Source organism: Bos grunniens, chromosome 16 (assembly GCF_055505025.1).
Source record: "Bos grunniens cultivar Pamir isolate PY7600 chromosome 16, Bosgru_T2T1.0, whole genome shotgun sequence".
Taxonomy (NCBI): domain Eukaryota; kingdom Metazoa; phylum Chordata; class Mammalia; order Artiodactyla; family Bovidae; genus Bos; species Bos grunniens.
The window spans coordinates 19771497-19795714 of NC_141180.1; the positions used below are offsets into that span (position 1 = coordinate 19771497).

Consider the following 24218-nt stretch of genomic DNA (forward strand, 5'->3'; position numbering starts at 1 on the left):
GCATATTGCTAAGCTCTAGGGATATAGGAATCACACAGTCTTCATCAGCCTATCAAGAAGTGTTAGTAAGGATGTGGAAAATCTTTATATTCCTCGTGAAAATGTAAAACAGAGCAGCTATTTTGGAAAACAGTTTGGCATATCATCAAGATGTTAAACAGAGTTACAATTCCTTTCCTAAGTATATACCCAAGAGAAATGAAATATATCCACACAAGAATTTGTACATGAATGAATCAGTACACAGTGGCACCATTCACAAGAGCAAAAAAAAAAAAATGAAAAAAATCCTAAAGTCCATCAACTGATGGATATATGTGGGACATCCATGCAATAGATTATCTGGCTATAGAAAGGAAAAGTACTGATACATAATAGATGAATTCTGAAAACATTATGCTAAGTCAAAGAAGCCAGTTCCAAAGAGCCACCTATTGAATGGTGCTATTCATATGAAATATCCAAAATAGACAAAAATCCATAGAAAACAAAGAGTAGATTAGTTGTTGCCAGAAGCTGGGAAAGAAGGGACATACGAACTGACTGCTAATGGGTATAGGCTTTCATTGTGGGGGTGATGAAAATGAAGTCCTCAAAGAGCTCCAAGTTTAGTCTACAAGTAATAAGTAAAGGAGTAAGAATATAGAAGCTGCTAATGGCTGTAATAGTTACACTTGGATTGCTGTGGGTAAACACAGAAGGGATGTCTAAAGCAGATGAGGGGCTAATACTGATTCTTAAAGGGGAAGTAAAACTATAGTAAATAAAATGGAGTAGGGAGGGTCTAGAAAGAAGGGACAGCATGTAATGGCACAGGAGACAAAGAGAGCAAGGCTCTTAGAGAAATGAAGTAGTTAGAACTAGTAAAATATGGTAAGAGGGGAAATGCCAAGTGACAGAGCTGGAGATGGACTAAAGGCTTAATCACAAAGGGACTTCCGTGCTGTACTAAGCGGCTCTGAGGAAACACTGATGTTTCAAAGAGGTAAATAACCAATCGGCTGCAAATTTTCAAACAATCACTCTGGTTGCCATGTGGTTAATGAATAGAGGAAGGGAAAGGTTAAAGGACAGGAAAACCTATTAGGAGACCACTGCAGGAACTCAGGTGATGGCCTAAATTGTCAGTGAAGGTTAAATGAAAGTCACATAGTTCCAGACACTTTTTCCACACAACAGTTCCACACAACAGTTATTAAGTATGAAAGTACTTAATAACTGTTGGTACTTAACCCCCATTAATTTTCATATTTTTCAGTCTCATGATTTAATATTTTAAATTGAGGTTTTAGTATACTTTGATAACATAGGTATCCTATCTCTAGGAATGATGGAAAGTAGCCTCTAAAACTTTTTAATCGAAGGACAGATCCATCACTGAAAATTACAGATGTTACCAAGTATCAAGTATCAATGACAAAGTATTCAATCTTCTTTCATAATGATAAAAATTAGTACATACAGTAATGTCAAAAAATATGGATATCAGCAATGCAGTGTACTCTCAAGATACATCATGGTTCAATTTTTTGATGTGCTACTAGCTATGTGATTATAGATAAGTTTCTTAACATCTCCATGATCCTTAGTTCCCTTACCTAAAAAATGACAATAACATCTGTCTTGGAAGGTTGTTGTGAAGATTAAATGCAGTAAAAACAATTCTTACAGTACTTGTACAGTAGATTGTCAAGGAATGGTAGCTATATTATTACATGAAACAACTATTTCATAAACGGGCTAAAAATCAGGGAAGCCAGAACAGAAGGGAAAACACTATTTCATTTAAAGAAATAAGACAAAAGAATTTTAAAAAAGCAATGTCTAAGCTATTTGTCAAACTTTACTAAATCAAACTGTCTTCACCTTCTATCACGATTCTTGTATCTTGAAGACTCAGAATAACTATCATACGAAGGGGAAAATTTCTGATGCTTAGAGTCAAGGGTTCCTTCTTTACTCTGAGAAAGTGAACCAGATTGACTTTTCCTACAAAGAAAAGAAAAACTGATTAAAACATTTAAAGTCTCAAATAAGAGAAAGATTTTAAATACTGTTTAATATTGAGATAAAATCTTGAATAGAAATTATGAAATATGGGTTACGAACTATTTGAGAAAGGTATTTGTTCATAGAAAAGTATATAACACATTAAAGAATATCTATTTACTATGCAAAATAAACACAAATCACCTCAATTATCAATGAACGTGAATAGACAAAAAAATCTATGAACTAGAGACAAAGCTGATATAAAAAATATATACACACAGACATGATGACATCACCCAGCACTGCCTAAAAAACTCTCTAGTGACTTTTCATTGCTCCTAGAATAAACTCCAAAATCCAGAGGATCTGCCAAGTTCTACCATGATCTGACTCCTGCATCATCTCCTACCTTTCTCCTTTCACCCTCTGCCTCCAGTTTCTTGGTGTTCTTTCACTTTCTTTTCCACCTTTGCATGCACTGACCTGCCTATTCCTTATCTCCTTTATATCACTGATTCCTTTTCATCCACTAGATCTCACCATTAGCTTTACTTCCTCAGGAAAATCTTCTCTGACTTCCATGTTATTCAAACTCCTTTGCTGTATATCTCAAAAACAAATGTTCCTTTCTTTCGTAATACTTATCTTAATTTGTGCTTACTCACCTAAAAGAGCATTTGATTAATGTCTCTCTTCCCCACTAGATTATATGTCCATAACTATATTTTCAGTACCCACAACAGTGCTTGGAACATAACAGATATTCATTACATATTTGCTGAATGACTGGATATTAACCTATCTGTTTCAGCTCTTGTCCTTAGTTGTTTCACAAAGTCTGGCGCGTGCTGCCGCTGGTGATCATATAGTGCTGCTAGGGGAGCTCCTGAAGCAGTGATGGCATCTGAGATATGAGTTCGAGTCAACTCCGCCATCTAAATATGAACAGACAGAAGGCAAAGAAGAAGCAAAAAGGTAATGTCACAGAAGAAATGAGAGAGAGTAGAGTGTCTTGGAAAGATCACTGTATTGAAAGCAAGCAAATTCTACCATAATAGGGTAACATATTGTGGGCAAGTCATTTAGATTCTTGAAGTTTCACATCTTTATAAAATAAACAGAGGTAGACCACAGGATTTCTAAGGTTTCACCTAACTATAACACTCTATGAATTACTAAGCAGAAAGTCTTCAAGTCTAAAATAGGCCACAGTAAACCAAAAAAAAATAAATAGAAGCAGAAGATATTAAGAAAAGGTGGCAAGAATACACAGAACTATACAAAAAAGATCTTAATGACCCAGATAACCACAATGGTGTGATCTCTCACCTAGAGCCAGATATCCTGAAGTCAAGTGGCCTTTAGGAAGCATCACTATGAACAAAGCTAGTGGAGGTGATGGAATTCCTGCTGTGCAATTTCAAATCCTAAAAGATGATGCTGCGAAAGTGCTGCGCTCAATATACCAGCAAATCTGGAAAACTCAGCAGAGGCCACAGGACTAGAAAAGGTCAGTTTCCATTTCAATCCCAAAGTAAGCCAATACCAAAGAATGTTCAAACTACCCCACAACGGCACTCATCTCACACACTAGCAAAGTAATGCTCACAACTCTCCAAGCTAGGCTTCAAAACTACACGAACTGAAAACTTCCAGATGTTCAAGCTGGATTTAGAAAAGGCAGAGGAACCAGAGATCAAATTGCCAACATCCACTGGATCATCAAAAACCAAGAGCTCCAGAAAAACATCTAATTCTGCTTTATTGACTACACCAAAGCCTGGATCACAATAAACTGTGGAAAATCCTTAAAGAGATGGTAATACCAGACCACCTGACCTGCCCCCTGAGAAATCGATATGCAGGTCAAGAAGCAACAGTTAGAACTGGATGTGGAACAACAGACTGGTTCTAAATTGGGAAAGGAGTACATCAAGGCTGTATACTGTCACCCTGCTTATTTAACTTATGTAGAATACATCATGTGAAATGCTGGGATGAATGAAGCACAAGCTGAAATCAATTTGCCAGGGGAAATATTAATAACCTCAGATATGCAGATGACACCACTATTATGGTGGAAAGTGAAGAGGAACTAAAGAGCCTCTTGATGAAAGTGAAAGAGGACAGTGAAAAAGTTGGCTTAAGACCCAACATTCAAGAAACTAAGATCATGGCATCTGGTCCCATCACTTCATGGCAAATAGATAGGGAAACAATGGAAACTGTGAGAGACTTTATTTTGGGGGGCTCTGAAATCACTTCTGTTGGTGACTGCAGTCATGAAATTAAAAGATGCTTGCTCCTGGATGGAAAGCTATGACAAATCTAGACAGCATATCAAAAAGCAGATACATTATTTTGCCGACAAAGGTCTGTCTAGTCTAAGCTATGGTTTTTTCAGCAGTCATGTACGGATGTGAGAGCTGAACCACCAAGAAGGCTGAATGCTGAAGTACTGATACTTCTGAATGATGGTTTGGACAAGCCCCTTGACAGTCCCTTGGACCGCAAGGAGATCAAATCAGTCAATCTAAAGGAAATCAGTCCTGAATATTTACTGGAAGGACTGATGCTGAAGCTCCAATACTTTGGCCACCTGATGGGAAGAACCAACTCATTAGAGAAGACCCTGATGGTAAATAGATGGGAAAACAGTGGTTGACTTTATTTTTCTGGGCTCCAAAATCACTGCAGATGGTGACTGCAGCCATGAAATTAAAAGACGCTTACTCCTTGGAATGAAAGTTATGACCAACCTAGACAGCGTATTAAAAAGCAGAGACATTACTTTGTCAACAAAGTTCTGTCTAGTCAAGGCTATGGTTTTTCGAGTGGTCATGTATGGATGTGAGAGTTGGACTGTAAAGAAAGCTGAGCACTGAAGAATTGATGCTTTGAACTGTGGTGTTGGAGAAGACTCTTTAGAGTCCCTTGGACTAAAAGGAGATCCAACCAGTCCATCCTAAAGAAAATCAATCCTGAATATTCATTGGAAGGACTGATGTTGAAGCTGAAACTCCAGTACTTTGGCCACCTGATGCAAAGAGCTGACTCATTTAAAAGACCCTGATGCTGGGAAAGATTGACAGCCTTAGGAGAAGGGGACAACAGAGGATGAGATGGTTGGATGGCATCACCGACCCAATGGACATGGGTTTGGGTGGACTCCAGGAGTTAGTGATGAACAGGGAGGCCTGGTGTGCTGTGGTTCATGGGGTCGCAAAGAGTCGGACACGATTGAGCGACTGAACTGAACTGAACTAATGCTGGGAAAGATTGAAGCGGGGAGGAGAAGGGGATGACAGAGGATGACATGGTTGGATGGCATCACCAACTCAATGGACATGAGTTTAAGCAAGCTCTGGAATTGGTAATGGACGTGGAAGCCTGGTGTACTATAGTCCATGGGGTCTCAAAGAGTTGGACATGACTGAGTGACTGAACTAACTAAAACCAAAAATTAAATCTTTCTTCAATAAGCAAACTCAATTAGAATTTTCTAACTTCACCAATAATGTGAAGTACATTTTCCCTACTCTTAGCCATTAGTGCCATATATTATTTATTTGGTGTTAATTCCATCATTGCTTTGACAAACTAAGTGTTTTTAAAACCTTTGTTAATTGTAACCTAAAATTTCTTGAGAGAAGAGACTCTATACTTTTTTGCACAACCCCAAGTACTCAGCATATAGCAGGTTCATGGCTTTTTAATAACAGAATCATTTCACAAACAGTCCTAAATAGTAACTGCTAAAATAAACTGAAACTTTATAGTATAGATCATGATATCCTATACAGAGACAGCAGTAAAACTATTTCTGGCTTTATACTTGGTACAATTAAGGAAAAAAAAAAAGACACTAATATCACTCTGGATAACAATGAAACATCTACATACCAAACAGATGTGGGACTGAGATTGGGGACTGACTGCAAAGCATGAGGGAACTTTTAAGAGTGCTGGATATTTCTTGATTATGGTGGTGTTTATAGGGATAGAAAGATATGATAAAGAAATATACCTAGGACTTCCCTGGGGCTCGGTGGTAAAGAGTGTGCCTGCCAATGTAAGAAACACAGGTTCGATCCTTGGTCCAGGAAGATCCCACATGCTATGGAGCAACTAAACCTGTGTGCCACAACTACTGAGCCTGTGTTCTACAGCCCAGGAGTCACAACTACTGAATCCACGTGCCACAACTAGTGAAGCCTGCACACCTGGAGCCTGTGCTCGGCAACAAGAGAAGCCACTGCAATGAAAAGCCCATGCACCGCATGGGGTAGCTCCTGCCCACTACAACTAGAGAAAAGCCCGCACAGGGTAACAAAGACCCAGCACAGTCATAAATAAATAAATAAGAAATATACACAGATGCCTATACCTACATATTTGTCAAAAATCATAAAACTGTATACTTAAAAGGGATAAATATTATTGTAAATATACATACACACACATTATTGTAAATATATATTAGTATACATTACATAATCTTTTTAAAAAGATTACTCGGGGGAAAAAATATAGAGTTCTTTTGCATCTTTTGCCCCTGTATCATTGACCTGGACAACACATTACAATAAATGATGCCTCATTTCAATAGGGTATGGCCCTCACTGAAAGTCACTTATTAAAAGCATGCATTTGCTAGATGTTAGAGACCCACTACTGCTAAGACCAAAGGTACTCAGGCTGACTAAAAAGACCTAAAGGAAAAGTGCTGTCAGTGGCTCTTACCTCACAGATCTGGCGTGCTGCATTTGTGGTCAGGCGAGCGGTCTCTGTTTGCTGAGTGGCTATTTTACATGTTGCTTCCTGCAGGACTTCAGTCATATCCCGTTGTGACTTAACCACCTGCTGTAATGATTCCGCATGGACCTGTTAATAAAAGTGGGGGAAAGATAACTTTCTTTATGTCTAATTTCATCCTATCCAAATTAGTTTTAACATGTAAATCAGTTTCATGGATCAACTGCCTTGTTGAGGCCGGGGGGACCAAACTTTGACTATCTGGATTTCAAGTCTTAAAATTTAGAGTTTAAAATCTGGAATCTTAAAATCACTGCTGAAGTTTAAGTCTTAACTCCACTCTTTACAAGTTGATGTGTCTGTAGACAAGTAACTACCATGTACTTCCATTTCCATTTCTCTAAATTGAGGATAAATCTTGACGTGACTACTTAAATTTCACAAGGTGACTATTAGAGTCAAATGACATAAAATCAACTCATGGGATAATGTACTAAAACATTATTATTTACATCTTTCCTTATGCCTCCTATAAAATTAAAAGAAATCTAAAGTGATTTCAAGGATAGAAATTTGTAAAAGAAGCTACCTGAGCTGCTTTGCTTCGGGTTTCTTCTAATTGTCGCTGACATTCCAGAGCCTCTTGTTCAGCCTTCAACTTCAAAAGGGCCAAGTCTCTTTCATGGCGTTGTTGCTGTGCCTTCAGAAATAAAGAAATGATCAACTATTAATTCTAAGATACTAAACTATTTTAATGCAGAAATTATATTAAATGGAAAGCTGTTTTCCTAACACAAATCTTTTGAAGCAACCCATGAGAGCCTAAAGGAAAGAGAGTAAATAGCATACACATCAACCCTTTATTATTTATCTAAAGTATTTAGTTGCACTCATCTCACACGCTAGTAAAGTAATGCTCAAAATTCTCCAAGCCAGGCTTCAGCAATATGTGAACCGTGAACTTCCTGATGTTCAAGCTGGTTTTAGAAAAGGCAGAGGAACCAGAGACCAAATTGCCAACATCTGCTGATCATGGAAAAAGCAAGAGAGTTCCAGAAAAACATCTATTTCTACTTTATTGACTATGCCAAAGCCTTTGACTGTGTGGATCACAGTAAACTGTGGAAAATTCTGAAAGAGATGGGAATACCAGACCACCTGATCTGCCTCTTGAGAAATTTGTATGCAGGTCAGGAAGCAACAGTTAGAACTGGACATGGAACAACAGACTAGTTCCAAATAGGAAAAGGAGTACATCAGGGCTGTATATTGTCACCCTGTTTATTTAACTTATATGCAGAGTACTTCATGAGAAACGCTGGACTGGAAGAAACACAAGCTGGAGTCAAGATTGCCAGGAGAAATATCAATCACCTCAGATATGCAGATGACACCACCCTTATGGCGGAAAGTGAAGAGGAACTAAAAAGCCTCTTGATGAAAGTGAAAGTGGAGAGTGAAAAAGTTGGCTTAAAGCTCAACATTCAGAAAACGAAGATCATGGCATCTGGTCCCATCACTTCATGGGAAATAGATGGGGAAACAGTGGAAACAGTGTCAGACTTTATTTTTCTGGGCTCCAAAATCACTGCAGATGGTGACTGCAGCCATGAAATTAAAAGACGCTTACTCCTTGGAAGCAAAGTTATGACCAACCTAGATAGCACATTCAAAAGCAGAGACATTACTTTGCCAACAAAGGTTCGTCTAGTCAAGGCTGTGGTTTTTCCTGTGGTTATGTATGGATGTGAGAGTTGGACTGTGAAGAAGGCTGAGCACTGAAGAACTGATGCTTTTAAACTGCGGTGTTGGAGAAGACTCTTGAGAGTCCCTTGGACTGCAAGGAGATCCAACCAGTCCATTCTGAAGGAGATCAGCCCTGGGATTTCTTTGGAAGGAACGATGCTAAAGCTGAAACTCCAGTACTTTGGCCACCTCATGCGAAGAGTTGACTCAATGGAAAAGACTCTGATGCTGGGAGGGATTGGGGGCAAGAGGAGAAGGGGACGACAGAGGATGAGATGGCTGGATGGCATCACTGACTTGATGGACGTGAGTCTGAGTGAACTCCGAGAGTTGGTGATGGACAGGGAGGCCTGGCGTGCTGCAATTCATGGGGTCGCAAAGAGTCGGACATGACTGAGTGACTGATCTGATCTGATCTGAAAGTATTTAATGACCACCACCTGTTTGTCAAATAATATAATAGAAAAAAATTTCCAAGGCATACAGAACTAAGAACTGATATCAAAAAGCTTATTTAAAACAAAAGTTACAGGCAGCTCTTTGGAGGACATTAAAACATCCTACATGTAAAAATAAAAATAATGCTTCATAAGTCACAATTTTATGACTCCTTTGACTTTGCAGGAGCAGCTTCATTAAAACATCACCCCAAAGGTCTCCTTTTTAACACTTTCTTACAATTATTCCATATAATGTTATCTATAAATTTATATATTATTATCTCTTCTAGAATGGTGCTAAATAATATAGATTCTCTAAAGGTGGTAAGTTTACATATGAAGTCATACAATGCCCTGGCCATATGTGGAAACCCGGAGTTACAATAAATCCCTAAAATACTACATAGTATCAGTGGTTCAGATTTCAAGGAAAAGATGGCAGCTGCAAAAGGGCTATTTCTCAATCCATTGATTTTTTAACAAAGGTGGAATTAGCTCCTCTCCACTGTTCGCCAGTGAGCATTTAGAAGTGTCTGGAGAGCTTTTACTGTCACAATGAATGGACAGCACTGTTGTTATTTACTGGGAGGAGTGAAGGAAGGCTGAATAGTTCCACTCAAAAAAACTATCTAGATATTTTAAGATGGAACTAGAAAATCAAATTAAAAATAAAAGAAAAGATTTATCGTCAAGAAGACATAAAATTTAAGAATAACTTTTAAAAAGTGTAACATCTCTACACTGAAAATTATAGTTGAGAGAAATATCTAAAAAACCTAAACAAACAGAGAAAGATATTATGTTCATGAACTACAAGATGCAATACTGTTAAGATGTGAATTCTTCCCAAACTGATCTGTAGATTCAATGTCAATCAAATCAAAATTACACCAGGCTTTTAAAAAACTGTGGTAGAACCTGACAAACTGATTCTAGAAGTTAGACAGAAAAAACAAAGAAAAGTTGAAATCATCTTGAGGGAAGAACAAAACTGGAGTAATTACAGCCTGATTTCAAGACCCACTATGGGAGAGAGGGATAAATTTGGAGATTGGGATTAACATATACACACTACTATATATAAAATAGATAATTAAATAACTAATAAAGACCCACTGCATAGCACAGGGAACTTTACTCAATAAACTGTAATGGCCTAAATGGGAAAAGAACCTAAAAAAGAGTGGCTATTATGCATATGTATAACTGATTCACTTTGCTGTACACCCGAAACAGAACGTTGTAAATCAGCTATATTCCAATAAAAATTTTTTAATTGAAAAAATAAAAGAAAGAAGAAAAAAGACTCACTCTGAAGTTATTGTAAAACAGTATGGTACTAGACAAATAGGTCAATGGAAAAGAACAGAATGCAAAAGCAGACCAACACATATATGATTACTTAATTGTTGATAAAGGTGTCAAGGTAATTTAAGAAAATGGTGCTAGTACAACCAAACATCTGAATGGGAGGGAAAGGATTAACTTTGACCCATTTCTCACAATTCTTAATTAACTTGAAATAGCTCACACACTTAAATATAAAGGCAAAACTATAAAGTTTTGGGGAAAAACATAAAAGAATATCTTTGTTAGAGTATCTTAATATCTTAGGGTAAGGAAAGATTTCTTAGAATACAAAGAGCACTACCCATAAAAGAAAAAAATTAAAAACTAGACTTCATCAAAATTAAAATCTTCTGCTCTTCAAAAAACAGAGTTTAAAAAAATGAAAAGGCAAGGCTAGGGTGTGAGTGAAAGTGAAAGTCACTCAGTCATGTCCAACTCTTTGTGACCCCATGGACTACAGAGCCTATGGAATTCTCCAGGCCAGAATACTGGAGTGGGTAGCCTTTCCGTTCTCCAGGGGATCTTCCCAACCCAGGGACCAAACCCAGATCTCCCACATTGCAGGCACAGCTGAGCCAGCTGAGCCACAAGGGAAGCCCAAGAATACTGGAGTGGGTAGTCTATCCCTCCTCCAGTAGATCTTTGTGACCCAGGAATCGAATTGGGATCTCCTGCACTGCAGGCGGATTCTGTACCAACTGAACTATCAGGGAAGCCCCAAGTCTAGGATGGATAGCAATATTAGAGATAGATCTGAAAAGGATTTGTTCTAGAACATATACAGAACTCCTACAACTCAATAATTAAAAGACAAATATCCCAATTATCAAAGAGGCAAATGATTTGCTCACATATTCACAAAAGAAGATACAAGAAGAATCATAAATATACCAAAAGATCAATTTCATCAGTCATGAAATGCAAATTAAAAACCATAATGAGATACTACCTCACCCTCACTAGAATGACTAGAATACACAATAACAGCAAAGAAACAACACAACTAGAACTCTCATATAACTGCCATCAGAGTATAAGATGTTACAATTATTTTGGAAAAAAGAATGGCATTTTCTCATAAATATATACTTAACCCAAGCAATTACACTCCTAAGTATTTAAGCAAGAAAAGTAAAATTTTGTATCGTACACAGAGAATTGGAAAAAAAAAATTCACAGCAGGAATATTTATGATAGCCAAAAGCTGGAAATAATACAAATGTACACCAACAAAGAGAATGGATAAATGAATTTTATCCATTCATCCATTTAAATTCATCCAAATGAATTTAAATGGATAAATATACGTGATATAATCATCAGTGGAATGTTACTCAGCAAAAAAACCAAAAGCACCATACATGCAACAAAATGGATCAATCTTAAAAATGTTATGCTGCATAAAATAAACTAAACACAACACATTACAAAGTATACTTCCATTTTATGAAGTTCTAGAACTGGCAGAAGGAGAAGGCAATGGCACCCCACTCCAGTACTCTTGCCTAGAAAATCCCATGGACGGAGGAGCCCGGTGGGCTGCTGTCCGTGGGGTCGCTAAAGAGTCGGACACGACTGAGCAACTTTACTTTCATTTTTCACTTTCATGCATTGGAGAAGGAAATGGCAACCCACTCCAGTGTTCTTGCCTGGAGAATCCCAGGGACGGGGGAACCTGATGGGCTGCCATCTATGGGGTCACGCAGAGTCAGACACGACTGAAGCGACTTAGCAGCAGCAGCAGAACTGGCAGAAATAAACTATGGTGATATGAATCAGAATACTAATTGCCTCTGGGTGGTGAGATTAACTGAAAAGGGGCCTGGGTGAACCTTCTGGAGTGATAAAAGTGTAATACATTTTGATTAAGGTGGTTGTTACATGCTCAAAATTCATCAAATTATACACTTAAAATCTGTGTATTTTATTATATGCAAATGTCACCTCAGTTTTTTTTTTAAGATACCAATAGCATCTCCACCAAGGAACACTAAGATTTTTGTTAGCTTCCTTAAGGAAAAGTCCTATTATCCTGGTACTACCAAACACTTAGAGCTCAGAAACTTTTCAGTACAAATAAAGTATTAAAAAAAACAAAACAAAACTAAGTCATTTCTGACTTGTCACACAAAAAGAGAAAATATTGAAAAATTTTGATAAGCCAATTTTCACACTGTAACAAAAAAAGGTAAAGAATGTGGAAAATGAAGTATTTGAAAGAGAATGACTGTATTACTGTTCTGTTGCCAAATACTGCATGTTTAATTATCTTTTTAGCATATGACAGTTTTTCTCAAGATTATTTACAGGTACTGTGTGACAAGACTATTTTTTCTACTTAGCACTTTAAAGTTTCGTGTTTTCTTTTTAACTCATCATTAAGATCATTTTAAATAGCAAAGAAAAGAGGAAAAAAAACACAGAAAGCTAAAGAAAATTCCACAAATACCTTTATGATCTGAGCCAGAGACACGCTCTCCTGTTGAGCAAGTGAAACTCCTCTAACTCTTTCTACATCTGATAGTTGACGCACGGACTCCTCAATGGCACTCAAGTAACTGAGTTCTGCTGCCATCCGATGCTGGAGGCCAGCAGGAGAAAAGCGCTTAGAACCTGGAAGACATATAATTGTCATATATAAAAGTTCATGTGAAATTACATCTGATTTCTAAAATTCATTTCTTAAGGTCCAAAAACAAGTCTGCTATCCTTTGTAGGAAAGACAGTGACGTTTTAGTACATAGTATTCTACTAGCTACTTTTTTTGAGTGTGTATGCATGTGAACGTACGTATAAACCATGCCAGTGTACATAATACATACACAAGACACATTTTTCAAGTGTCTTTTGACTGATGCTGGCTAGATGGGAAAAGTCACCACTACTGAATCTCTCATGCTTTTCAATATTTATTTTCTGGCACAATTTTTGTTTAATACTTCAAATAGTAATTGCATTCACTTGAAGTAACATTCCTCTATGGTTTAACTGAAATAAATTTTTAGAAATAAATTCATATCCTATTTTTAAAATTACAGCTGCATGGATCTACTTGCCTGGTGTTGACGCCATCTCTGTTGTCGTTCTGCTGGCAGCCAGGTTCACGTCAGCAAAAGTTGCATTAGGCTTAAACCCTGTTGGAGTCACTACTATTGAGGATTTAGATCTTTCTAATGAAGTTCCTGGAAGGTCAAACTGCAACAGTTTCTGAGAACTTGGAGATATGGGAGAAGTTGGAGTTTTCTGAGATCTTCCCTTATCTGATGAGACACTACAAGTTTGTTTCATAAAGACATTAGAGACAGGAAATCTACTTCAAAAACCATCTAAACAATAAGAACAACATGTAAAACTTATTAACATTAGCTTTAAAAAGCTTTGATTTATTCATTTTAACAGAGTTGCTACACTGAATAAATGACTATGAGTACTCCTTTTATTGCTAGATTTACAGAGGGGAAGAAGCTAGGGACAAGCCCTGCTCAAAATAATATGGAAAAGGAGTCTTTTGATTAAATTGGGACTAAACTCCTTCCTCTACAATGTAATTTACTATGAATCACTTATTTTAGTAGCAGGCAAAATCCTCTAGAATACTAAAATCTTATAAAGCAATAAAACTACAAACATATAAAAAAAGCAAGGTAAAGCCTATTTCATAAAAATACCTTAAAATGTCTCTGAAAGAGAATATCATTTTATGTTAAAAAATTTAAAATGACAAAACTACTTTTGTTATTACTTTTATTAACCAAAAAGTCACAGCAAAGTTTCATACTAACCATCTCTAAATATATATGTCCATTTGTTTCTTTCCACTTTTTAATGCTATAGTTCTTTCCTGAACTTTCTAAGAAGTAACCTCTCATAGCAGTTTTATTAAAACAACTCAAAGCATTTAATTCAACACAAGGCACAGGTCAAGTCCCTCTTTGATAAATTAAGCTCATTAAAGGTAATGTTTCTGATAACAAAAAGCATGTTGCTTTGCACTAAAGATTTATATACTGACTCAAATATCCTATAAAGCATGTTAGCAGTTAGCATATTTCAACATACTAAAGCAAGCTTACTTTTAGCTTTAATAAAACTATGACATGGTTTTTAAAGGTAAAAATTTCTCTTATACCAGCATTTAAATTTGAATAAAAGTAGTCTTCAGAGGCACTTACTAGCTTCCAGTAACCTTTAATTTTCTGAAGTTTAGAGAAATACTGTTTTTAACAGTCTGACAATTTATAGAACATAGAAAGAATTATCATCGCTTCTGTTTCCTAATAGATTTCCCTGAAAGAATTCCAACACAATATTAAAACAAAGTATTCATAAGAGGAGAGGGAAAAAGTTGGCTTAAAGCTCAACATTCAGAAAACAAAGATCATGGCATCCAGTCCCATCACTTCATGGCAAATAGATGGGGAAACAGTGGCAGACTTTATTTTTGGGGGCTCCAAAATCACTGCAGATGGTGATACAGCCATGAAATTAAAAGACAGTTACTCCCTGGAAGAAAAGTTATGACCAACCTAGACAGCATATTAAAAAGCAGAGACATTACTTTGCCAACAAAGGTCCATGTACTCAAGGCTATGGTTTTTCCAGTAGTCATGTATGGATGTGAGAGTTGGGACTATAAAGAAAGCTGAGCGCAGAAGAATTGATGCTTCTGAACTGTGGTGTTGGAGAAGACTCTTGAGAGTCCCTTGGACTGCAAGGAGATCCAACAAGTCCATCCTAAAGGAAATCAGTCCTGAATGTTCACTGGAAGGACTGATGCTGAAGCTCAATATTCCAATTGCTGAAACTCTAATACTTTGGCCACCTGATGCGAAGAGGTGACTCATTTGAAAAGACCCTGATGCTGGGAAAGATCGAAGGCAGGAGGAGAACGGGATGACAGAGGATGAGATGGTTGGATGACATCACCGACTCAATGGACGTGAGTTTGAGTAATCTCCGGGAGCTGGTGATGGACAGGGAGGCCTGGCGTGCTGCAGTCCATGGGGTCACCAAGAGTCCGATATGACTGAGCAACTAAACTGAACTGAACTGACTCATAAGATAAATCTCACCATATGGATTTACAAGATGAATTCATATTTGCTCTGCAGAGACTTACCTAGACTAGCTGTTTCCAATGATATTAATAAGTTTTCTAAAATATAAAAAAGAAACAAAGGAAAAGAATGTGGACACAGAAAGTGTCTATAGCCAAATAAGACAATATAAGTTAAATAATTTTTTAAAAAAACTGGACTCCTTTGTATCAAATCCTTAAATTGTTTTATCCACTGTCAAATTCCATAGGTGAGGAAGTAGGGGGTCTAGACTATAGCATGGGGCATTTATCAACTTATTTGGCTCTGGAGTTTTAGAAATGTTTAACTTTGTAAATTTTGCCAGTTAAATCATCAGGTATCTCTTAAGGAAAGGTAAAGTTTTCTGAATTCCAAAATCATTGACAAAGAAATTAAAATTCAACTTTAGACACAGGAATGATGGTATTAATAATATGGCACTATCTGCAACATGAAAGCACTAACAATGATTGTCTGTATGTAACACTGTATTGGAAAAAGCAAATAGTTTTAAAGTAAAAAAATAAGTCCATGCCTTCTCAGAGCTTAAATTTCCAGAAGAACAGAACCAGCATAGCAGATAAAAGTCATGGAGACAGAGCAGGAATTGTACATGAAGCAATAGTTATTTGTAAGCAATAGGCTAAGTGCATAATATATTACAGTGTGCAAGTTACACAATCAATTTAAGAGATTTCAAAATCTAATTGTCTAATAAGTTGAGCATAAGCGAAAAGTTCAGAGGTACAAATAAACAATGATACCAAAAGGGTACTAAGTGGTTATGTTTAAAGAGTGGAAGAATACAGTTGAGAAGAAAAATTGCATAAACAAAGGAAGTAAGACAGTCTTTGGTAGCCTAGTGATAACACTTCAAATAAAGTTAAGCTCTAAGTGTTGATCTGTCGGGTAATTGTGAGCTCCAGAGTATTCTAAGGAGAGTAGTTGCTTGGTCAAATGACTGAGTGAAGAAAACAACTGTGAAAATTGTGTTTGGAATAGAAGAGTGGATTGTGCTAGAGGCAAAGAATTCCTGTAGCAGTAGCTATAATAGTTTAGGTGAGAGATGAGTATATTCTATAATATAAAGACTAGAGCTATGAACAAAACTATAAAAAATACATAAATTTACTAAGTGAATTCTCTGAGCATCAATGATATTATAACTTTAATGAAATACAAATTCCAGTATAAAATATGCATAACTTTACCTCAAAGAATGCCCAGAAATTTCTTCCAAAGTGCTATCGGTATCAAGAGTCTGCTCATAATCTTTCACAGAAAGTTTGCTACTGGTCCCAGATTTCTTTCCTTGATGAGAGCCACGTTCTGAACCAGAGTGTACTTTTTCTTCATCAACAAGTGAGTTCTGAATATTTCCAGTGAGTGAATCTAGCCCTGTAAAGTAAATTTCTTATAAAACTGATTCCCAGTATTAGAAGCTACTAAGAGATAACACCTAGATTTCAATAAAATAATGAAAAACACAAACCAGAATATCTTAAAATGGACTTTAATGCAGTTCTTTCTTTACTTCCATATAAGGGAAGTGACATTTCTTCCATTAATATCTACTTGCTATTAAAAAATAAACTGTTTTTAAATCAAATGGTTCAGAAAAAAGACAAGCATATTAAATAAGAATGAAGTACTACTCTATCCCTGTAAGAAAGTAACCACCACCACATTTTTAAGGGTAAAACTCAGAGGTGAGAGAAAAAGGTTATCAACTGTCAACTAAACTACATAATCCTTTTGAAAAACTCTATGGTAAGAACTATGCACCCAGATTTACAAAACTGTTCATATTCTCTGAACAATTATTCTCTGATTCAAAATAATTTTACTTATATGGGTATCTTAAGGAGACTGTTGAAACAAAAGTTGTACATGACATTCAAAGTATAACTTTATAATTAAAAAAATTTCAACCTCCATTACCAGCAATAGAATTGTCTAAATTACATAGATAATAGTAACTTGAATAAAGAAACAGCTTTTTGTAATTTGAACACATACATTACCTTATTGCTCTTAAACACCTTATGAAGTAGGTATTGTATGTTTAATTTGCTGATGCAGTAACTAGAGATCTATGAGGCTAAATAACTTAAGGAATCATGGTTGACAGCAGAAATAGGACATAAACCCAGACTTTAGGGCATTGTTCATCTTGATGATATGCTTCAATAGCAGCAAAGAAAAATGCACGCTATGTTTAAAAAAAAAAAAAGGCACAAAAGAACCGTGTACACATTTTAATGGCAGCTAAATTTTTTTTAATCTGGTTTTTAAATGGTTAAAGATCAAAAGACAATGGAAAAGTAAAAAACAAATTATGCTGCACTCCCATGTTCATAGCAGCATTATTCACAATAGCCAAAAGGCAGAAGCAACTCAAATGTCCTTCAACAATGACTGCATAAGCAGAACTGGCATATACATATAATGAAATATTATTCAGTCTTAAAAAAGGACATTTTGACACATGTTACAACATGCATGAACTTTGACAACATTACGCTAAATAAAACAAGCCATTTGGTCACAAAAGAACAATAGTATCATTACATATCTATATGAGGTACCTAGAATAGACAAATTCATAGAAACACAATGGCAGAGGGGAGAATGAAAGCTATTATTTAGTGGGCATAGAGTTCTAGTTTGGAATAATGAAACAGCTGTGATGAATGAAATGGTGACAGTTGCACACTGTGAATGTACCTAATGATACTGAACTACACACTTAACCACATAGACAGAAAATAGAATGGGGGCTGCCAGGGGCTGGAAAGGGGGGAACAGGGAATCACTGTTTAATAGGTATAGAGAGTTTCAGTACAGGAGGATGAAGTAGTTCTGGAGGTGGATAGTAGTGAAACTTAGTTGTAAACAGTGTGAATAAATTAAATGCCACTGAATGGTTCACTTAAAAATGGTTAAAATGGCAAATTTTATGTTAGCTATGTTTGTCACACAGAAAATAAATTTTAAAATTAAGCTACATTATTCTGTAGTGATGGTAATAAAGTAACAATTTTTCATCAAAATTTGGTTTGAAAAGGAAAAACTTGAACAGTCTTACCATGTGAAAAATATTAAACCCAAGTACCAAAGAAATGCAAATCAATGAGATGCCATTTTTCAATATCAGATTAGCAAATATTTTTGAAGTAATGTAACCTTGACTGTTATTCAGCACACACATGAAATAATACTCACACACCATTTTCATGGGAGTGCAAACTCATATATTCTTTGTTTTTTAATTTATTAATTGGAAGAAAACTGCTTTACAACATTATGACAATTTCTGCCATACAACAATGTAAATCAGCCACAGTTATACATACATCAACTCCCTCTTGAGCTTCCCTCCCCTCCCCGCATCCTACTCCTTTAGATCATCACAGATCACCTGGCTGGGATCCCTGTGTTATATAGCAACTTCTCACCAGCTATCTATTTTACACATGGTAGTGTATATATGCTGATGCTACTTTCTCTATTTGTTCCACTGTCCTTCCTCCACTGTGTCCACAAGTCTGTTCTCAGTATCTGCATCTCCATTCCTTCCCTAAAAATAGGTTCATCAATATCACTTTTCTAGATACCATTTATGTGCAATAATATGATATTTCTCTTTCTGATATACTTCACTCTGTAAATCTACCACCTAACTAGAACTGGCTCAAATTCATTCTTTTTTTTACGGCTGAGTATATTCCATTGTGTGTGTGTATATGTATATGTGTGTGTGTGTGTGTGTATGCCACATCTTTATCCATTCATCTGTCAATGGACATCCAGATTACTTCCATATTCTAGCTATTGTAAATAGTGCTGCAATGAACTGGGATACATGTGTCTTTTTCATTTATGGTTTTCACACAGTATATGACCAGTAGTGGAATTGCTAGGTCATATGGTAGCTTTATTCCTAGTTTTTTAAGGAATCATATATCCTTTCTTAAGGACAACTCAAAAAATACATAAAAATAATTTTCCAGCCAAACCCTTGACAGCGGAATTCTTCATAGCAATTTATCCTAGGAAGCTACGTGAGGATGTATACAATGAATTAAATATGCTAGTCAGTATATCATAATGAGGAGAAAAATACAAATAGGACTGTCCATCAATTAGAAAGGATTCTACAATCTAAAATCTATTTATGACCCCTAGGCTAGAAACAAGCTGTTAATACTGGTTATCTCTAACTTTACCATAATAAAGATGCACTCTTATAGAATAAAAACAATTCATTCACTTAATATATTATTTTTTAAAATACACAATTTAAAAACTGTTCATTTCAAAAAACTAGAAATCGTAGACAATACAATGGTCTATGCAAGAAAGATCTAAACTCCATTCAAGGGACCTATATGCAAAGAAATCATCTGCCCCTAGTTTAAAAGATTTCCAAATGAAAGTATATTTATATGTTTTAAAGTTAAATTAACATAATTTTTTTCTTATGATTACCACTTTCATCTACTCTTTTCATCAACATTGAGGAAGTGAGTGAGCATGCACTCTTTTTCACCACCAGATCGAAGTATATGCAACAAAATGTATACATCTTAGAACTTTGGGATAAGATACTAAGTTTAAGTTGATGCTGTGGTAAGTAAAATATATGGGTTTTCTTAAGGCACTGTGAGAAGGAATCAGGGAAACTGAAAACCATAAAAAATTACCTGTATTTCACCTAATCAAGGATTAGCTTATAATTTTTAAAACTTACACTGAATCATATTGTTTACGCTCATAATTTAATATATCATGATATCTTAAGTTGTACAATATATTATAGTAAAACATAAACTTGATTTATAAGTTAGAAGTCAGAATCTAGGTTTTGCCAATAACTAGTTAGTAACCTTCAGAGAAGGCCATGGTACCCCACTCCAGTACTCTTGCCTGGAAAATCCCGTGGACAGAGGAGCCTGGTAGGCTGTAGTCCATAGGGTTGCGAAGAGTCGGACACGACTAAGCGACTTCACTTTCACTTTTCACTTTCATGCATTGGAGAAGGAAATGGCAACCCACTCCAGTGTTCTTGCCTGGAGAATCTCAGGGATAGGGGAGCCTGGTGGGCTGCTGTCTATGGGGTCACACAGTTGGACATGACTGAAGCGACTTAGCAGCAGCAGTTAGTAACCTTAGGTGAGAAACTAACATAATAAAGCATAACAACTGCAAAATAAAAAAAACTGAGCAAAATCATTTCCTGAAATGTATTCTGCTGAATTTGTATGTAACATGCTAACTGAAGAACTGATTCTGTGGTCAAATAAATTTGAAAAATATCACACTATAGTCTCATCCTCATCCTAAATAATCCATATCAGCATATTAAAAGTATTGATAAGTCCTGTTAGAAAGAAGCCTGTTTCACTCTAAAAGCATTTCCCAGGTTTGTGCAATCATGGGAGTTCTTTTGTTCTCAGAACACCTATGAAGCGGCCTATTGCAGTGAATCAGTATTTCACAAGAAAAGACAGGCTTTGAGAAGTGTTGATAAAATGATGTCTAATGTTCTAATCTGTTTTAAAGAACACTTCCAATGTGCAAGAGAGTTATACCTCTCCTTGCCAGAGACAACACAAAAAAAGAAAACTACAGCAAAGTATCACTGATGAACACAGGTGCCAAAATCCTCAACAAAATTTCAGCAAACAGAATTCAGTAACACATCAAAAAGCTCATACACCATGATCAAGTTGGGTCTATTCTGGTGATGCAAGGATTCTTCAATATACGCAAATCAATCAATGTGATACACCATATTAAACTGAAAGACAAAAACCATATGATAATCTCAATAGCCACAGAAAAAGCCTTTGACAAAATTCAGCACCCATTTATAACTAAAATCTTCAAAAAATGGGCATAGAAGGAACATACCTCAACATAGTAAAGATCATATATGATAAGCCTATAGCAAACATTATTCTCAATAGTGAAAAACTGAAAGCTTTCCCCCTAAGGTCAGGAACAAGACAAGGGTGTCCACTTTCACCATTATTATTCAACATAGTTCTCAAAATCCTAGCTACAGCAATCAAAGAATAAAAAGAAATAAAAGGAATCCAGATTGGAAAAGAAGAAGTAAACCCTACACAGAAAACTCTAAAGATAGTATCAGAAAATTACTAGAGCTAATCAGTGAGGTTAAGAAAAGTTGCAGAAAAAAAAAAAAAAGTTGCAGAATACAAAATCAATATACAGAAATCACTTGCATTTCTATATACTAACAATTAAAAAACAGAAAGAGCAATTAAGGAATCAATCCCATTCATCATTGCAACAAAAAGAATATCTAGGAATAAACTTACCTAAGGCCACTCGTGCCTGGAGAATCCCATGGAGGGAGGAGCCTGGTAGGCTACAGTCCATGGGGTCGCAAAGAGTCGGACATGACTGAGCGACTTCACTTTCACTTTCAAGGAGACAAAAGAACTATACACAGAAAACTGTATGAAACTGATGAAAGAAATCAAAGATGACATAACCAGATGGGAGAGACATTCCATGTTCCTGGGTAGGAAAGTGAAAATGACTATGCTACCAAACACAACCTATAGATTCAATGCAATCCCTATCAAATTACCAATGGCATTTTTCCCAGAACTAGATCAAAAAATTTCACAGCTCATATACAAACACAAATAACCCCAAATAGCCAAAGCAGTCTTGAGTAAGAAGAATAGAGATGGAGGAATCAACCTTCCTGACTTCAGATTATATTACAAAGTTACAGTCATCAAGACAGTATGGTACTGGCACAAAAACAGAAATATAGACCAATGGAACAAGACAGAAAGTCCAGAAATAAACCCATGCACCTATGGGTACCTTATCTTTGACAAAGGAGGTAAGAATATACAATGGGGAAAGACAGCCTCTTCAATAAATGGTGCTGGGAAAACGGGACAGCTACATGTAAAAGAATAAAATTAGAACACTTCCTAACACCATACACAGAAACAAACTCAAAATGGATTAAAGACCTAAATGTAAGACCAGAAACTATAAAATTCTTAGAGGAAAACATACGCAGATCACTCAGTGACATAAATAAAAAAGATCCTGTATGACCCACCTCCTAGAGTAATGGAAATAAAAACCAAAGTAAACAAGTGGGACCTGATTAAACTTAAAAGCTATTGCACAGCAAAGGAAGCTATAAGCAAGGTGATAAGACAACCCTCAGAATGGAAGAAAATAATAGCAAATGAAACAACTGATAAAGGATTAATTTCCCAAATATACAAGCAGCTCATACAACTCAATGCAAGAAAAACAAACAACCCAATCAAAAAGTAGGGAATAGACCTAAACAGACATTTCTTCAAAGAAGACATAAAGATGGCTAACAAACACATGAAAAGATGCTCAACATCGCTCATTATTAAAGAAATGCAAATCAAAACCACAATGAGATATCACCTCACACTGGTCAGAATGGCCCTCATCAAAAAGTCTACAAACAATAAATGCTGGAGAGGGTGTGGAGAAAAGGAACACTCTTGCACTGTTGGTGGGAATATAAATTGATACAGTCAATATGGAAGACAATATGGAGATTACTTAAAAAACTAGGAATAAACCACCATATGACCCAGCAATCCCACTCGTAGGCATATACCCTGAGGAAATAAAAACTGAAAAAGACACATGTATCCCAGTTTCTTGCAGCACTATTTACAATAACTAGAACATGGAAGCAACCTAGATGTCCATCGACAGATGAATGGATAAAGAAGTTGTGGTACATACACACAATGGAATATTACTCAGCCATAAAAAAGGAACACATTTGAGTCAGTTCTGATGAGGTGGATGAACCTAGAACCTATTATACAGAGTGAAGTGAGTCAGAAAGAGAAAGATAAATATCTATTCTAATACACATATACAGAATCTAAAAAAATGTTACTGTAAGAATTTATATACAGGGCAGCAATGGAGAAACAGATATAGAAAATAGACTTATGGACATGGGGTGAGGGGAGGAGAGGGGAGGAAAGAGTAACATGGAAATTTACATTATCATATGTAAAACTGTCAGACAGACAACAGGAATTTGCTGTATGGCTCAGGAAACTCAAACAAGGACTCTATATCAACCTAGAGGTGTGGGATGGGGAGGGAGATGAGAAGGAGATTCAAAAGGGAGGGGATATATGCATACCTATGGCTGATTCATGTTGAGATCTGACAGAAAACATCAAAATTCTGTAAAGCAATTATCGTTCAATAAAAAAATTAAAATTAAAAGAAAAAAATCTCTCCTAGAAGTCTCACATTGGAAGTATAAAGTGGCACTAGCTTTCTGAAGAGCTATTCAGCAAAATGTATCCAAATTTTAAGCAAGTTATACTCATTGTCCATTATCTTCCTTCTAGGATTTTCTCTTAAAAGAACCAGATCAATGTGTAAAGATGCATTTGTAAGGCTATTCAATGCCTTACAGTGTTTATTATAGAAAATGCAGCAGTGTTTATTACAGAAAAGAAAGAATCTAAATGTCCAGCAATGGGGAACTGGATAACAAATTACAATACATTCAAACAACAGAACACTAGGTAGCCACTGGGCTTCCCGGGTGGCACAGTGGTAAAGAATCGGTCTGCAATGCAGGAGATGCGGGTTTGCTCTCTGTGTTTGGAAGATCCCCTAGAGAAAGAAACGGCAACCCACTACAGTATTCCTGCCTGGGAAATCCCATGGACAGAGGAGCCTGGTGGGCTACAGTCCATGGTGTTGCAAAAAGATTCAGACTTAGTGACTAAACAACAAACAAGGAAGCCCTTAAAAAGGGTTAACCATATTTACTAACAGA

At 36.2% G+C, this 24218-nt stretch overlaps 1 protein-coding gene across 8 annotated transcripts in view; it reads right to left on the reverse strand.

Moving 5' to 3' along the window:
- Nucleotides 1–24218, reverse strand: part of CEP350 (centrosomal protein 350) — a 157495-nt gene that overhangs the window by 67897 nt on the left and 65380 nt on the right. For all 8 annotated transcript variants that reach the window (XM_086343533.1, XM_086343529.1, XM_086343531.1 and 5 more), the window contains 7 exons: nucleotides 16573–16759; nucleotides 13340–13554; nucleotides 12733–12896; nucleotides 7337–7447; nucleotides 6736–6876; nucleotides 2791–2927; nucleotides 1867–1989 (listed from right to left, as the gene is read on the reverse strand). In XM_086343533.1, coding sequence (XP_086199659.1) covers nucleotides 1867–1989; nucleotides 2791–2927; nucleotides 6736–6876; nucleotides 7337–7447; nucleotides 12733–12896; nucleotides 13340–13554; nucleotides 16573–16759 — 1078 coding nt within the window. The remainder of the gene's footprint in view (nucleotides 1–1866; nucleotides 1990–2790; nucleotides 2928–6735; nucleotides 6877–7336; nucleotides 7448–12732; nucleotides 12897–13339; nucleotides 13555–16572; nucleotides 16760–24218) is intronic.